The 17,997-nt window shown below is 42.2% G+C and overlaps 1 protein-coding gene across 2 annotated transcripts in view; it reads left to right on the plus strand.

The window, feature by feature from the left end:
- Positions 1-17,997, plus strand: part of LOC110488959 (palmitoyltransferase ZDHHC9) — a 42,921-nt gene that overhangs the window by 7,263 nt on the left and 17,661 nt on the right. For both annotated transcript variants that reach the window (XM_036943122.1, XM_036943123.1), the window contains exon 2: positions 8,449-8,609. In XM_036943122.1, coding sequence (XP_036799017.1) covers positions 8,449-8,609 — 161 coding nt within the window. The remainder of the gene's footprint in view (positions 1-8,448; positions 8,610-17,997) is intronic.

Raw genomic sequence — 17,997 nt, forward strand, 5'->3', positions numbered from 1 at the left:
CATACAATTCTGGCAAATTAGGCAGCCCAAACTGTTGCATATTCACTGACTGCGTGCAATGAACACAAGAGAAGTGACACAATTTCACCTGGTTAATATTGCCTGCTAACCTGGATTTCTTTTGGCTAAATATGCAAGTTTAAAAATATATACTTCTGTGTATTGATTTTAAGAAAAGCATTGATGTTTATGGTTAGGTACACATTGGAGCAACAATACGCACCACATCGATTATATGCAACGCAGGACACTAGATAACTACACATGGTTGATGATATTACTAGTTTAACTAGTGATTATGATAGATTTTTTTTTAATGCTAGCTAGCAACTTACCTTGACTTAATGCATTTGTGTAACAGGCAGTCTCCTCGTGGAGTGCAATGAGAGGCAGGTGGTTAAAGCTTTGGACTAGTTAACTGTAAGGTTGCAAGATTGAATCCCCCGAGCTGACAAGGTGAAAATCTGTCGTTCTGCCCCTGAACGAAGCAGTTAACTCACCGTTCCTAGGCCGTCATTGAAAATAAGAATGTGTTCTTAACTGACTTGCCTAGTTAAATAAAAGTGTTAAAAAATACATTTTTTAAATCGGCCAAATCGGTGTCCAAAAATACAGATTTCCAATTTGTTATGAGAACTTGAAATCGGCCCTAATTAATCAGCCATTCCAATTAATCGGTCGACCTCTACTCTTTACACGGAATATATGTAGTTGTTTTCAGAGGGGAGACAGATCTAACCATGGGTTCGTTCTTTAGGCACCAAACTAAAGAAAACCGTCTGAATCCGAATCCGAAACCGAATGAGTTCAACTGAGCGGTCCTATCTGAGCTTGGCCAAGAACAAAGGCTCGTGTTCATTTTCCATTTTCGTTTGCACACTGTTCTGCTTTATGTACCCTAACAAATCACAACCCAGTTCTGACAGCTCAGGGTCAACAACTTTAGAGGAATCCTACGATTACATTACTCTAGGAGATCCAGCTTAGTTCTCCTCCCACTAATTATATTGATGTTTGTCCATGAAGATCCAACACACACATCTTCCTTGGGAATCAATTCACTGCATTAGGGCCAGGTTCCTTTCATGTTAGTTTTTGGATTAAAAAGTAGCAACAGGGCATAGATTGGAGGACAGAGAGGCAGTGTCCTCCTGAGCAGGCTGGACCCAGTCCAAGAACAACCAACCAACCAACTGGGTAAACCTCTACTTATCACCACTGATAAGCAGTGTAGTGAGGGAGGCTCCCCCTGAAGAGTAGCTGCCCTACTAATGAGCAACACCTACACAAAACAGATGAGCCAAATTGGTAGAAACAAATTGTAGGATGAAGCGATCTCCATGCTTTTGTTCCTTGTTCCAGCATTGATTCGTACAATAGGATTGTGTGGTCTCTGTATGCTTTGCAACAAACAGAAATGAGCATTTCTTATTGGTCCAGGTCCCTAATTTTCTGTATTTTTTTCTTCTGTTTGATGCTAAATGAACAGGCTCAGGCTTTGATAGTCATTTGGCTCTGTGAACTGAAGGCCTGGCTGTTGCAGTACAAGTCCTCATGGGGGTGGCTAGTCTAGCAGAGAGGCCCTTGGCTTCTCCCGGTCAGATCCCTCAAATATTGTGTGTGTGTGTGTGGCTCGGGAGGGGGAGAGATTGCACTGCCAAGTGCTGACCTTAGTGTGACTCTGGCCAGAGGATATCTAGTAACAGACCTGAGGTCCCCCCGGGTATCCAGCTTCCCCTCTGTGTGTGTCTAAATCAGCAAATTAAATGTGTTTTATGATTGAACAGGTAAAGGTAGTCTCCCTGGTTGTCTGTTTTCTTCTTAATTTTGGTGTCTAACGAACACAACCCAGTCAGTGCCCTGATTTCATATTCAGAACAACTGTATCTATTTCCAATTATCATAAAGTAGTCTTTCTTCCCTAAAATATTTGTTTAAGGTTTTGTTTATAGGGAGAGTGAATTTCAGTGAAATTATCCTGTTCATAACTGTACTTCAAGTCCAGGAGGTGAGCTAGGGGGAGAGACTTTACATGTTTTTCACCTCCATTCCCAAGTGCTTTGAAATGGAAGACACATGCCACCATTCTCCCATGAGATGTCTGTCATCTCTATAAAGGACTCAGGTGTGCGGTACTGCCTCATAGCCACTCTGGCAGCATTTTGGGTCTTACGGTTTCGGTCCCTTCTCAATTAGTAGATATTGATCTACTGGGCCCTGGTCAGAAGCAGTGCACTATAGGGGAAAGGGTGCCATTTGGAACGCAGCCGTTGTATTGCAGTGGCTTGTTGGGTCCTTATTGATTCTCCACACTACTATGTTCCTTTTTCCTCTCTGTCAGAGGTCACTGGTGTGGTATTTCGTGTAATCACATCGTTGTGATCTAATTTATTAATGAATCACTTTGTTCTGCTCCACTGTTACAACTTGTTTCTGAACATTAATATCAGACAGTTTTCAATTCCAACTGGTTTATTTGATTGTCCTTAAGCTGAGTAACCAATTGTAGTGTTATTTTTTTTAAACTGCACCCTTACTGTAGGTTGGGGTTTCTTTCTTATTGTTCAAAGGGCAATGTCCAGACAGCACTTTTAGTCTTGTGGCCATTCTTGGTCTCAAGCCAATATGTCATGAAGACAACCGGGCACAAACCTTGGTAAGTTCAGATAGGAGATTTATGTCTAGAACAAACATGACATGTAGAATAAGGAATCACATACTACCTGCAGAACATGCCCCAGTTGTTGCTGAGATGACTGTGACTTAGAGATCACTAGGGACTCTGGTCAGAATATACAGCGGTGAATATTATGGAACTCTTTCCTGGGTCAGAGAACTGTTTACTGTGTGTGTGTGTGAGAGAGAAAGCTTACAAAAGAGAGAGGTTACACAGCAGGCCTACTGCAGATCTGCTAGCGCAGCAGTATAGTACATAATTCACTTCTGCTTTCCAACAGACAGCTAGCGCCGGTGTTATGCATTCATAAAGGCTTGGTATGAGATACTCAGTGAAGGCAAATGTCAGGAGTGGCAAAGCTAAGGCATGACATATTCCTTGGTTCGACTTTTTTTTAAGGCTGCAACGTCTCCGCCTCTCCTCATCTCCACTCTTGAAATACATGATCGGCCCGTTTCCCAGACACAGATTAAGCCTAGTCCTGGGCTAAAAAGCAGGAAATTGGGCAGATAAGTCTCAAACTGAGAATTGCTCCCAATTTCATGGACACCTCAACAAAAAAATATAATTTCTTAGTTCTTGTTACTTAACAAGTCCTGTACCTATCCTCTTATCAGTGTTGAGTGTGAAGTTAAATGGTTTAAAGTCTAGATTAGAGAGCCCTCAATCAAATGTCCCTCCCCCTCCAGTTAAAATGTAACAGTAAAGTGTTTACTCTGCATCTGTTACCTATTATAATTTATACCAGGTAGAGCCAGTGGTTGATATGTTAGCTCTGCTATCAATGTATTCAAAGAACTGGCTGTTACAAGCCTCATGTGTTAGGAAAGTGTGTGACAAATTGTACAGGTTCTATGGCATGCAGGTTGGGCTCAAGGCCCAATTTTAAAGGGATAGTTAAGAGAAATTACATATTTAGATTTCTTAAAGGAATTTTGTTGCTCAATGACTTGGTTTGATGTTATTTTGAGATGACCTGAGGGCATAAATATAGTCTACTTTGGGGAGCCATTCTCACCGATGATAACGAGGGAGAGAAAGAACAAACAAGGAATATATGACAACATATTAAAGGCCCAGTGCAGTCAAAAATTGAGATTAGCTGTTTTTTTATATATTTTTCCACACTGAGGTTGGAATAGTATTGCTAAATTGTGAAAATTAGGATAATGCTGATTTTTTAAGTGTAAGATCTGTTTGAAAATAATGCCTGTTTTGGAGGGATGTAGTTGTGGCCTGCCTTGTGATATCCCCAGGTGGTAAATTAGGTTGTGTCTACAGTTACATGCGACTTCGGCTATCAGAACACAAAGCTTGCAATGAAAAGACTGGTCTAGACCCACAAGTTGCTTTGTGGTCTGATTGTGTTCAGATCTGTCTGACCACTTCAGGAGGTGGTCAGGGTTGCATTGTGTGGAGATTTCTCCTCAATCTGGATTCTACCAGAACTCCATTATCAGAATACTAAAGCTGCATGAACTGTCAGGTCCAGAGACATCCTTAGTTAATAGACCAATAAGAGTTCCAAACCCCTCGGCCAATAACAGCTAGTTTTCAAGTTTTCCCCTCCCCACCCAGACAACTCCCAGACAGTCCTAGCAAAATTCTTGCTTGAGAAATTGCTATTTTTGTTTATTTTTCACCACGTTATCAATTTTAAAAATCACAGTAAGGTGCTTAATTATAACCCAGCAAGGATTTGATGTTGAGACAAAAATGGCTGCATTGATCATATTGAGAGATTTTCAGAAGGCAAATAATACTGAACACAGAATCTGACAATGAGTGTTGAGTCTGAACGTGATTAATTACGCTGTTGATGAAAACTGAAACAGCAAAATGAAAAGAGCCATGCTTAAATTTGACTGGTTTATCGCATTTTTTATTTAAAACAAATATATAGCTCAGTCCATCTGCCTCAGGGCTTAATCTAGTGGAAATGTATATTGATTGGCTGGATCTCTGCTCCTTTTAATTTTTCCATTAGTGTTGAAAATGTAGCCTGTTCCCAGATCTGTTTGTGCCATCTTTCCAACTCCTATGGTCATTGTCAAGCAAAGGAGTTGGACACAGCGCAAACAGATGTGGAACCAGACTATTAAACAGGTACTGGGTGGAAACGTATAGCACCTGTATGCAGACTTACCTGTCCAATCTACATAGTGCCTTTTGCCCCACTAAGTTCAAAGTAATAAATCCTGAAGTCAAGTCAATCTCCATAATGTGAAAGGAACAGGTAGACTTTGTCACCCTGTGTTTTGTTGACTCACTCTTGTACACTGTAGCTACACCCCTCCCTCTTACCGAACATTTTCACTATGATGTATGAGTATTTGAGTCAGCATAAAATGGCACCCAAACAAAAAGAGGAAATTCAACATTTTTAAATGGGAACTGAATATGACAGAACCAGCCTAACCAGTCAGTGTCTGGGGCTTCCATCATAAACGTGCCTTGTGCATGGGTACCAGACTGATTTGGGAGAAAGTTTGTTTTTCAACTAGAACGCATTTTCTTGGATTGATTATGTTTGGGATTTTGTAGGAAGATCCACCATCTTTATACATCAGGATCCACAAAAAATCAGGTGTTTTTTTAAATAATTTCCGTTTGCATAATCAAACCTATATCCTGTTACACTAGTTACACTGTGAAATACACTCAAGACTCATCAACCTGTCCAACATGGACATTGGCCTGTACTGTATGACCAGATGTGGTAATACTTTCCCATTTTGTCGTCATATGGAATTATATGCGTCATGTATAGCTCATAAGGCGTAATACATGTGCTTATGCATTATGAAGAGGGTGTTCATAGGACATGTTATCATAATACATCTCTCCACATGGGGAGCAGTACATTATAATGCATCATGCACAGCTTATATGGCATTACAAATGTGATTATTATGAAGAGGGAGGTGTTATATATTAGTACTAGTCAAGATTGGACACACCTACTCATTCAAGGGTTTTTCTTTATTTTCACTACTTTCTACATTGTAGATTAATAGTGGAGACATCAAAACTATGCAATAACACATGGAATCATGTAGTACTGAAAAAATTGTTCAATCAAAATATATTTGAGATTATTCAAAGTAGCCACCCTTTGCCTTGACAGCTTTGCACACTCTTGGCATTCTAAACCAGCTTCACCTGGAATACTTTTCCAAAAGTCTTGAAGGAGTTGCCACATGCTGAGCACTTGTTGGCAGCTTTTCCTTCATTCTGTGGTCCAACTCATCCTAAACCATCTCAATTTGGTTTAGTTCAGGTGACTATGGAGGCTAGGTCATCTGATTCAGCACTCCATCATTCTCCTTCTTGGTCAAATTGCCCTTACACAGCCTGGAGGGGTGTTGGGTCATTGTCTTGTTGAAAAACAAATGATGGGATGGTGTATCACTGCAGAATGCTGTGTTAGCCATGCTGGTTAAGTGTGCCTTGAGTTTTACATAACTGACAGTGTCACCAAGAAAGCACCATCACAACACCACCTCCATGCTTCACTATGGAAACCACACATACGGAGATCATCTTTTCACCTACTCTGCGTCTCACAAAGACATGGCGGTTGGAACCAAAAATCTAATTTGGACTCAGTCCAAGAGGACAGATTTCCACCGGTCTAATGTCCATTGCTCGTGTTTCTTGGCCCAAGCAAGTCTCTCTTATTCTTATTGTTGTCCTCTAGTGATGGTTTCTTCGTAGCAATTTGACCATGAAGGCCTGATTCATGCAGTCTCCTCTGAACTGTTGATGTGTCTGTTACTTGAACTCTGTGAAGCATTTATTTCGTCTGCAATTTCTGAGGCTATTATCCTCTGCAGCAGAGGTAACTCTGGTAACTCTTCCTTTCCTGTGGCGCTCCTCATGAGAGCCAGTTTTTCATCATAGCACATGATGGTTTTTGCGACTGCACTTAAAGAAACTTTAAAAGTGCTTGACATTTTCAGAATTGACTGACCTTCATGTCTTGAAGTAATGATGCTGCTGTTTCTCTTTGCTTATTTGAGATGTTCTTGCCATAATATGGAGTTGGTCTTTCACCAAATAGGGGTGGTATACAGAAGATAGGGCTATCTTGTCACAACACAACTGATGTACAATGTAGAATATAGTAACAATAAAGACAAACCCTTAAATGAGTAGTTGTCAACTTTTGTCTGGTACTATAGATATATATTCTTACATTGTGGATGTGTGATCTCTCCACACGGGGAAGAAGGAGAGCAGCTTCTCTATTAATAGTTCAATGCAGTGGCCTGTGGTGCTTGCCAATCTGCCGCAGCACTTTACAGAATGCCTTTGCCACCATGACAGGAAAAGGGGATTTTTTTGTTGTGGGGCGTCCTGGCTGCAGAGTGGCGTCCTGAGTCTATTGGCAGTTTTACAGTTTAGGCGTGCCAATTGGACTCGTGTTAATACTGCTCCTCCCCCCTCCGGAGGGTGAGAGCGTTTAGAAGTGTAAACATGGTCTCCGGCTGTTGTTGATTCTTGGGCCATGGCTGCAGTGTGTGTGAAGCCCTAGGGAAGGGTTGCAGACCAAACTGTTTTAACTGCATGCTGTGTCAGTAAACAACTTCTGAACACCGTTCTACAAGGACGTGTAGAGGCTTGTTTCTTAGTGCCGACTGTTTGTGCAGCGCTTTCGTTGACAATTAGGGGATTCTAATAGTCTCATGTGTAAGACGAGGGCTTCTTCAACCTCTGGTGTAGTTATCTTCTCAGCCGTATTATTGTGCTGCCACAGATTTGCTCCTGGGCCATGTAAATACATATTTTTTCTAATCAGATATTGAGTGTGTTTTGATGTGAAATTCAAATGTTCCACTCACAATTCATGAGGATTTGCATCATCATAACTAAACAGAATAATCACATGGTACTGTAACTACCCTGCTTTAGCTTAATGTTTCACGAGTCAATCACATTATCAAATCAAATGTATTTATATAGCCCTTCTTACATCAGCTGATATCTCAAAGTGCTGTACAGAAACCCAGCCTAAAACCCCAAACAGCAAGCAATGCAGGTGTAGAAGCACGGTGGCTAGGAAAAACTCTCTAGAAAGGCCAAAATCTAGGAAGAAACCTTGAGGAACCAGGCTATGAGTGGTGGCCAGTCCGCTTCTGGCTGTGCCGGGTGGAGATTATAACAGAACATGGCCAAGATGTTCAAATGTTCATAAATGTCCAGCATGGTCAAATAATAATAATCACAGTAGTTGTCGAGGGTGCAGCAAGTCAGCACCTCAGGAGTAAATGTCAGTTGGCTTTTTATAGCCGATCATTAAGAGTACCTCTACCGCTCCTGCTGTCTCTAGAGAGTTGAAAACAGCAGGTCTGGGACAGGTAGCACATCCGGTGAACAGGTCAGGGTTCCATAGCCGCAGGCAGAACAGTTGAAACTGGAGCAGCAGCACGGCCAGGTGGACTGGGGACAGCAAGGAGTCATCAGGCCAGGTAGTCAGTCCTGAGGCATGGTCCTAGGGCTCAGGCCCTCCGAGAGAAAGAAAGAGAGAATTAGAGAGAGCATACTTAAATTCACACAGGACACTGGGTAAGACAGGATAAGTACTCCAGATATAACAGACTGACCCTAGCCCCCCGACACATAAACTACTGCAGCATAAATACTGGAGGTTGAGACAGGAGGGGTCAGGAGACATTATAATCACTCACTATGGAGTATTCAGTCAACATTGAGAGAGTTGTGTGGTGCTGGAATATTATTAATCTATGGTCCTCTTGTCACATCTGCAGGTGCCCATACCTGGCAATCCACCTGTCCCCTGCCATCCCGGTCTTCGCTATCCTCCTCTTCTTTTTCGTCATGGCCATGCTGCTGAGGACCAGCTTTAGTGACCCGGGCGTGTTGCCGCGCGCACTCCCCGAGGAGGCCACCTTCATCGAGATGGAGATCGGTGAGAAAGTTTACCCTACCTGTGTTATCATCCTTCCATTGGCCCTGTATAGAAACAACCCCTAGGCCATATCCCATGTATACACTGAACAAAAATATATAAACGTGACATGTGAAATGTTGATCCCATGTTTCATGAGCTGAAATAAACGATCCCAGAAGTGTTCCATACACACACACAGCTTAATTATCAACAACAACAAAAAGATTGTGGCATATCAAGAAGCTAATAAAACAGCATAATAATTGAACAGGTGCACCTTGTGCTGGGGATAATAAAAGGCTATTCTAAAATGTGCAGTTTTGTCACACAACACAATGCTGCTGATGTCTCAAGTTTTGAGAAAGCATGAAATTGGCATGCTGACTGCAGGAATGTCCACCAGAGCTGTTGCCAGAGAATTGAATTCCCATTTCTCTACCATAAGCTGTCGCCAACGTAATTTTAGAGAATTTAGCAGTACGTCCAACCGGCCTCACAACCGCAGACCATGTGTAACCACGCCAGCCCAGGAACACCACATCTGGCTTGTTCACCTGCGGGATGGTCTGAGACTAGCCACCGGAAAGCTGATGAAACTGTGGGTTTGCCCAACCAAAGAATTTCTGCACAAACTGCAAGAAACCATCTCAGCGAAGCTTATCTATGTGCTCGTCGTCCTCACCAGGGTCTTGACCTGACCACAGCAAATGCTCACCTTTGATGCCCACTGGCACGCTGCTGTGAGTCCTGGTTTCAACTGTACCGTGCAGATGGCACGGTATGTATGAATGTATGTCGTCGTGTGGGCGAGCAGTGTCAATGTTGTGAACAGAGTGCACCATGGTGGGGTTATGGTATGGGCAGGCATAAGCTACAATTGCATTTTATCAATGGCAATTTGAATGACAATGATCCTGGGGCCCATTGTCGTGCCATTCATCTGCCACCATCACATCATGTTTCAGCATGATAATGCACATCCCCATCTCGCAAGGATCTGTACAGATTTCCTGGAATCTGATTGGTTTTCTGATCCATGTCCCTACCTTTAAAATAAAATGCATGCATACATACATACAGTACCAGTCAAAGTTTGGACACCTACAGATTCAATTCTGTATACATCTGTCCCTTTAGATACTGTGTTAACAAACCACTGTCGTGACGTTGTATTAGTTAATGTCACTGTTGCTCATCGAATGGTTACATGTTTCTAATTACATGATTAACTGAATCAAGCAATTATTAACCTGGGGCACCATGGGAAAACTAGTTTTTATTGAGTTTCTATTTCCCAAATTAACTCCATAGAATATCAGAATATCGATTTTACAACAGCCGCTAATTAACCAGTTGCCTCTGAACAATCTCGTTCTGAACCCGTGAATCTGCACGGACCCGGGTCCCACTAATGAATTCGTACCACACCAATCTCAATTGAATATTTATTTATTAAAAAGCTAAAATTATGATAAAAGATACACATAGACAAAACACATTATAGGCTATTGATTAGAACTTAGTATAACGGGCCAACACATTATGGCGTGTGTTACCCACAATGGGAATTTCAAAAGAGAGAGAAAAAGAAAGTACACGAGAATATACATTTGGGTGAATTTGTCAGCTATGCTATTCTAACCCTAGCCTTGCCCAAACTGCCCCTCTTATGGGTCAGAATATAAGGATGTAATTACGTGGGGACGATCTCCGGGGATTCTCTGCGTGGACCGTTCCGTTGTTCGATGACTCACCTCTCCTGCGCACCTCCCTGCTCGTCCTCCCGGTGTCGGTGTATCTTTTTGGCTTAGGAGTCTGTTCCCTTACCCCTTTCTCTGGAAGGGGTCTTTTGAGGACAGACAGCTCTGTAGCTCAGAGCTCACAGCATAGGAATGAAACCCTTTAGATACCCCGATTCGATGAGGAGTGGAGGCTAGGTGGTTCGACTTGAATTCACCCGCTTAGACACAGCTACTCATCCGTAGCTTGGGTAGAAAAGGATTTCTTTGTCCTCAAACTTGCGTTGCGTTCTGGGTTGGTTAACTTTTTCAGACCCTGCTGCAGCTGGGGTCACGTATTCCTGTTGTAAATTCTATACTCACAGGTTTTATACCCTTGGGTCAGAAGTGGGCGTAGCCACCTTTAGGGCAATTCTCTGGGCGTACCAAGTTAATGAGGCAACGCCTAGGTTTTTCTCAAATCCAATTTTAGACAACTAACTTCACCTTTCATCTTCCCCAAAACATTCTCTTTGATTTGGATATTTTCCATACAGCGTAGAATGTATAAACATCAAACATATACTAGGAAAAGCCTTCACATTACAATATTTTCGTAATAACGTCATCTATTAACCTTTAATAACAGAACAAAAATGACATACATTTTCATAGTCCATCTATCGTCATGACCACCATTGTGGCTGACGGAAACCATTGTTCCAAAGTCCCTTTATTTCATGTTTAATGTTCTGAGGCTGGTTCTCCGTAGTAACAGGACAAAGGAATTTGTCTGTGGCCTGAGATTTACCAGGGCCGTAAGGGGCCATAAACCCCCCCGCATCTTCAGACCCTTAGATCTCTCCTCCTCTGTTGGGGTTGAGAGATAATCTGTAGGGTTGGGGTCTCCTGTAACCTGACCTGATCAAGACAGTCATGACACCACCAAACGAGCTTCAACGCCATACAACACTCCCTCCTTGGCCTCCAACTGCTCTTAAATGCTAGTAAAACGAAATGCATGCTCTTCAACCGATCGCTACCCGCCCGCCCGACTAGCATCACTACTCTGGGTGGTTCTGACTTATGTGGACAACTAAAAATACCTAGCTGTCTGGTTAGACTGTAAACTCTCCTTCCAGACTCACATTAAGCATCTCCAATCCAAATATAATTCTAGAATTGGTTTCCTATTTAGCAACAAAGCCTCCTTCACCCATGCTGCCAAACATACCCTCGTAAAACTGACTATCCTACCGATCCTTGACTTCGGTGATGTCATTTACAAAATAGCCTCCAACACTCTACTCAGCAAACTGGATGCAGTCTATCACAGTGCCATCCGTTTTGTGACCAATGCCCCATTAACTACTCACCGCTGCGACATGTCTGCTCTCGTTGGATGGTCCTCGCTACATATTCGTTGCCAAATCCACTGGCTCCAGGTCATCTATAAGTCTTTGCTAGGTAAAGCACCACCTTATCTCAGCTTACTGGTCACCATAGCAACACCCACCCGTAGGACGTGCTCCAGCAGGTATATTTCACTGGTCATTCCCAAACCCTACCTTGGTCGCCTTTCCTTCCAGTTCTCTGCTGCTAATGACTGAAACGAATTGCAAAAATCACTGAAGTTGGAGACTTATATCTCCCTCACTAACTTTAAGCGTCAGCTGTCAGAGCAGCTTACCGATCGCTGTAGCTGTACACAGCCCATCTGTAAATAGCCCATCCAACTACCTACCTCATCCCCATATTTGTTTTTGTTTTTCTGCTCTTTTGCACACCAGTATTTCTACTTGCATATCCTCATCTGCACATGTATCATTCCAGTGTAAATTGCTAAATTGTAATTACTTTGCCACTATTGGCCTATTTATTGCCTTACCTCATTTCATTTTCTCACACTGAATACAGATTTTTATATTGTGTTATGATTGTACATTTGTTTATCCCATCTGTTTTTGTCGCACTGCTTTGCTTTATCTTGTCGCAGTTGTAAATGAGAACCTGTTCTCAACTGGCCTACCTGGTTAAATAAAGGTGAATAAAAGGGGTTTCTTTATTTGTACTATTTTCTACATTGTATAATAATAGTGAAGACATCAAAACTATGAAATAACACATACAATCAAGTATTAAACAAATATTCTATATTTGAGTTTTCAAAGTAGCCACCCTTTGCCTTGATGACAGCTTCAAATCAAATTAAATGTTATTTGTCACATACACATGGTTAGCAGATGTTAATGCGAGTTTAGCGAAATGCTTTGCACACTCTTGGCTTTATCTCAACCAGCTTCATGAGGTAGTCACCTGGAATGCGTTTAAATTAGCAGGTGTGCCTTTTTTAATTTGTGGAATTTCTTTCCTTAATGCGTTTGAGCCAATCACTTGTGTTGTGACAAGGTCGGGCTAACTCCATATTATGGCAAGAACAGCTCAAATAAGCAAAGAGAAACAACAGTCCAATACTTCAAGAAAAGTTCAGTCAATCTGGAACATTTCAAGAACTTTGAAAGCTTCTTCAAGTGCTGTCGCAAAAACCATCAAGCGCTATGATGAAACTGTCTCTGAGGACCGCCACAGGAAAGGAAGACCCAGAGTTACCACTGCTGCAGAGGATTAGTTAATTAGTTACTAGACTCAAAAATTGCAGACCAAATAAATGCTTCAGAGTTCAAGTAACTGACACATCTCAACATCAACTGTAAAGGCCTTCATGGTTGAATTGCTGCAAAGAAACCACTACTAAAGGACACCAATAAGAAGAAGGGACTTGCTTGGGCCAAGAAACACAAGCAATGGACATTAGAGTGGAAATCTTTCCTTTTGGTCTAATGAGTCCTAATTGACAAAGATTTTTTTGTGGTTCCAAACACTGACTTTGTGATGCAAAGTAGGTCAACTTGTGATCTCTGCACGTGTGGTTCCCACCATGAAGCATGGAGGAGATGTGATGGTGTAGGGGTGCTTTGCTTGTGACACTGCTGGTGATTTATTTAGAATTCAAGGCACACTTAAGCAGCATGGCTACCACAGCATTCTGCAGCGATACACCATCTCATCTGGTTTGCGCTTAGTGGGATCATTTTGTTTTTCAACAGGACAATGACCCAAAACACACCTCCAGACTGTGTAAAGACTATTTGACAAAGGAGAGTGATTGTGCTGCATCAGATGACCTGGCCTCCACAATGACCAGACCTCAACCCCCATTTGCATAGTTTGGAATGAGTTGGACCGCAGAGTGAAGGAAAAGCAGCCAACAAGTGCTCAGCATATGTGGGAACTTCTTCAAGCCTGTTGGAATAGCATTCCTCATGATGCTGGTTGAGAGAATGCCAAACCAAGTGAGTGCAAAGCTGTCACCAAGGCAAAGGGTGGCTACTTTGAAGAATCTCAAATATAAAATACATTTGGGCTACTATATGATTCCATATGTGTTATTTAATAGTTTTGATGTCTTCACTATTCTACAATGTTGAAAAAATAAAGAAAAACCTTGAATGAGTTGGTGTCCAACTTTTGACTAGTACTGTATATCTATGACCAACAGATGCATATCTGTATTCCCAGTCATGTGAAATGCATAGAATAGGGCCTAATTAATTGTTTTCAATTGACTGATTTCCTTATATGAACTAACTCAGTAAAATCTTAGAAATTGGTTGCAATTTTTTGGTCAGTGTTTGTAGATTTGAAACCCAAACTGAATCAATGTAATGTGACATTTTCTGTAGCTCTGAAATAATTTTTAGAGGTTAAACAATATTGTGAGCGTTCCATCTAGCCTATCAGAGGGCAAGGTAGAGCTACTGTCATGCTGCTCAGGCCTATCTAATCCTCTCCGATGTACATGAAGTGCCTAAGGGGGAGGGGCAAGCAAAGTCTCTTCCGGATGTGGGGCCTAGGAGGACTGTGGCCCACCACCCGAGGCGATTTAAGAAGCAAGTGAAGTGTAAAGCATTTTAGAGTCATGAATATTGCAGCAGACGTGTGTGTCAAGCAGCAGTGTGGAGACCAGAGCCCCTGCCTGTTGGTTAATTCATGTTTGTTATGCTTTATGCCACTAAAGGTTAGCTAATCATCCATGTTGTTCAGAGCTTATCCCCTAGTCAAACCCCTGCATTGTTACCAACTTTTTCTGCAATTTGAGGTGTACTGTTTCGAGCCTTGATGACGTCTGAATTCATCAGTTTGGCCCTCCATGCCGTTCTCATTACCTAGACAACATTAGTATGCATTCATTATTATGACGGCACAACCAAATACGAGGGTTTTGCAGACGTGTCCTTCCTATGTTCCCACGTATAAGCTTGCCAGATGTGGCTCTTAATGAACATGCTGTACATTGCTGCACTTGTAATGGCCTTTGTTTTTGATAACCTTACCACTCCCTAGTGGACTATCCACTCTTTTAGCCAGACTCTCTTTCCTGTCCATCTCTTGAGGGAAAAGCCTGTCTGCTCTGCAGTAGCCCTGCCACAGCCCAACCCTTTCTCCCTCTCTCTCTAGCTGTTCAATGTGCAGGGAAGATTCACAGTGCCCTTCATGCATCCCCCATATGGTCGAGAGGCTTGGGTGGGGGACTCGTCAGAGTTCCTCTACAGATGAGCGGTCTGGAAATGATTTGCCTATCCTGCAGGTGGTCCACTGAGAGTGCCTTTGCTGGCAGTGCTCCTTTTTTGTCACGGCTCTGACTCAAGCCTTCCAGTCAGAATGCATAGAGATGCTAACATGCTAATGGTTATTGCTTGTTGGACTGATTTGCTTCCTTTGTGATGGCTCTGACTCAGGCCTTCCAGTGAGACAACAGTGAACCATGCTAAAGGCGATTGCCTATTAGGATAACATGTGAATTGTTATTGCCTGTTCGGCTAATGGCTATTTAGCTAACATGCTATTGGGCTAACATATTAATGGATGTAGGGATTTTGTCTAACAATGGCCGTAATGGCATTACTTAGAACAGCAAGGCCGTTCAGTTTGTGTGACATGACCTTGTTTAGTATTTTGAGTCACAGATTGCGTTTGGTGTTCTGCAGCAGGATCCTGCCCTCAACCTATTTTGCTCTCAAACTGGTCTTCCTCATCGTACACTAGTCTCAAAAAATCTGACCCTAGGCAACAGTGACTTGGGTCTGTGTTCAATTATATACTTTTTTGGCATAGAGGAAATACGTCACTGCCTACAGTACGTCACTAGTTTATCCGCTTGAATAAAATACAAAATAGTATCTAGCAAGATGGAGATCAGAGGTTATTTTTAATGAGTGCATTTCGCAAGTGACTCATTTGCATCAACTACCTTAACTAAAACCACTGCAAAGGTTTTGCCTGCAAACTTTGATTTTGAATCGTGACGTTCTAGCATGCCTGCCTCGTTTTATTCGTAGAGTCGCCAGAATAGTTTTCATCTTGCCTTTACATCCCCAAAATGTCTTTAATGTGCCATCATTGGCCAGCGTGGCAATCGGTGGGGTCTGTGATGGGAATGTGGGGTGTGTTAAAGGGAGACAGGCAGGTGCAGATGTGTAGGCTCTAGAACCCAGGCTGCCCGGCATATTGATGAAGGCTCAGCTGTGGTGCTCTGTCACTTAGACCCGTTAGTAGCTGGCTCCTGGAGGACAACTTATCGGATGAGAGCCTATCCTCCTGGAATATATAATGGGCCGACCAGGACCAGCTCTTCACAAAGGACCGCATGTATGGTCTCATTCACCGCTGGAGTGCTCCCTTAATTAATTAACAAAGCAATGGTTTTAAGTGGAAAGTGGTTTGATATAACTTACTGTGATTCGACATTGTGATTTGTTAAAAAGCCTGGTGTTTCTTTAAACATGTTTTGCAGCGTTTGATGAAGCCATTTGACCACCGTATTGTGTCCTGTACAGTAGACTGTGTTGATTTGTCCTGTACACGGTGTTGATTTGTACATTTTTCATCAATGGTGGTAGCAAGATCCTTTTAAACTGTATACTGCTTTCTTGCAGAGCCTCTTCAATCATACAAAGACTGTGGGGGTGGTATGGCCTCTATGCTTTTAGAGCAAACTGTATAAATGTTTGATTTGGTTCAAGTTGTGATGTCTCTCCACCTATCCTAGCATTCATTCCCCCTGGCAGTATTCAGTAATGTTATTTGAATAATTAAAATACAAGTGATTTACACTACATGCAGTTGAAGTCGGAAGTTTACATACACCTTAGCCAAGTACATTTAAACTCAGTTTTTCACAATTCCTGACATTTAATCCTAGTAAAAATGTCCTGTCTTAGGTCAGTTAGGATCACTACTTTATTTTAAGAATGTGAAATGTCAGAATAACAGTAGAGAGAATGGTTTTTCAGCTTTTGTTTCTTTCATCACATTCCCAGTGGGTCAGAAGTTTACATACACTCAATTAGTATTTGGTAGCATTGCCTTTTAAATGGTTTAACTTGGGTCAAACGTTTCAGATAGCCTTCCACAAGCTTCCCACAATAAGTTAGGTGAATTTTGGCCCATTCCTCCTGGCGTAACTGAGTCAGGTTTGTAGGCTGTCTTGCTCGCACACGCTTTTTCAGTTCTGCCCATGAATTTTCTATGGGATTGAGGTCAGGGCTTTGTGATGGCCACTCCATTGACTTTGTTGTCCATAAGCCATTTTGCCACAACTTTGGAAGTATGCTTGGAGTCATTGCAAACAGTCGTCTGTTTTTAATGGCTGTTTTAGAACAGTGACTTCTTCGTTGCTGAGCGGCCTTTCAGGGTATGTCGATATAGGACTCGTTTTACTGTGGATATAGATACTTTTGTACCTGTTTCCTCCAGCATCTTCACATGGTTGTTGTTCTGTGATTGATTTGCACTTTTCGCACCACAGTATGTTCATCTCTAGGAGACAGAAGGCTTCTCCTTCCTGAGCGGTATGACGGCTGTGTGGTACCATGGTGTTTAATACTTGCGTACTATTGTTTGTACAGATGAACGTGGTACCTTCAGGCTTTTGGAAATTGCTCCCAAGAATGAACCAGACTTGTGTATGTCTACAATTATTTGATTTCTTTTGAATTTCCCATGATGTCAAGCAAAGAGGCACTGAGTTGAAGGTAGGCCTTGAAATACATCCACAGGTGCACCTCCAATTGACTCAAATGATATCAATTAGCCTATCTATTTGTCAGTTTCTTCTGAAACTCGTCAGTCTATTCTTGATCTAAGAAATTAAGGCTATTACATGGCTTTTTTTCTGGCCACTCTTCTGTAAAACCCAGCTCTGTGGAGTGTACGGCTTAGTGGTCCTACGGACAGATACTCCAATCTCCGCTGTGGAGCTTTGCAGCTCCTTCAGGGTTATCTTTGTTGTGCCTCTGATTAATGCCCACCTTGCCTGGTCTGTGAGTTTTGGTAAGCGGCCCTCTCTTGGCAGGTTTGTTGTGGTGCCATATTCTTTCAAAAACAATTATAAGGGATTTAATGGTGCTCTGTGGGATGTTCAAAGTTTTGTATATATTTTTATAACCCAACCCTGATCTGTACTTCCCAACAACTTTAACTTTGTCCCTGACCGGTTTGAAGAGTGCCTTGGTCTTCATGGTGCTGCTTGCTTAGTGGTGACCCTTGCTTAGCGGTATTGCAAACTCTGGGGTCTTTCAGAACAGGTGTACGGTCGTGGCCAAAAGTTTTGAATGACACAAATATAC

Source organism: Oncorhynchus mykiss, chromosome 14 (assembly GCF_013265735.2).
Source record: "Oncorhynchus mykiss isolate Arlee chromosome 14, USDA_OmykA_1.1, whole genome shotgun sequence".
In the NCBI taxonomy this organism is placed as follows: Eukaryota; Metazoa; Chordata; class Actinopteri; order Salmoniformes; family Salmonidae; genus Oncorhynchus; species Oncorhynchus mykiss.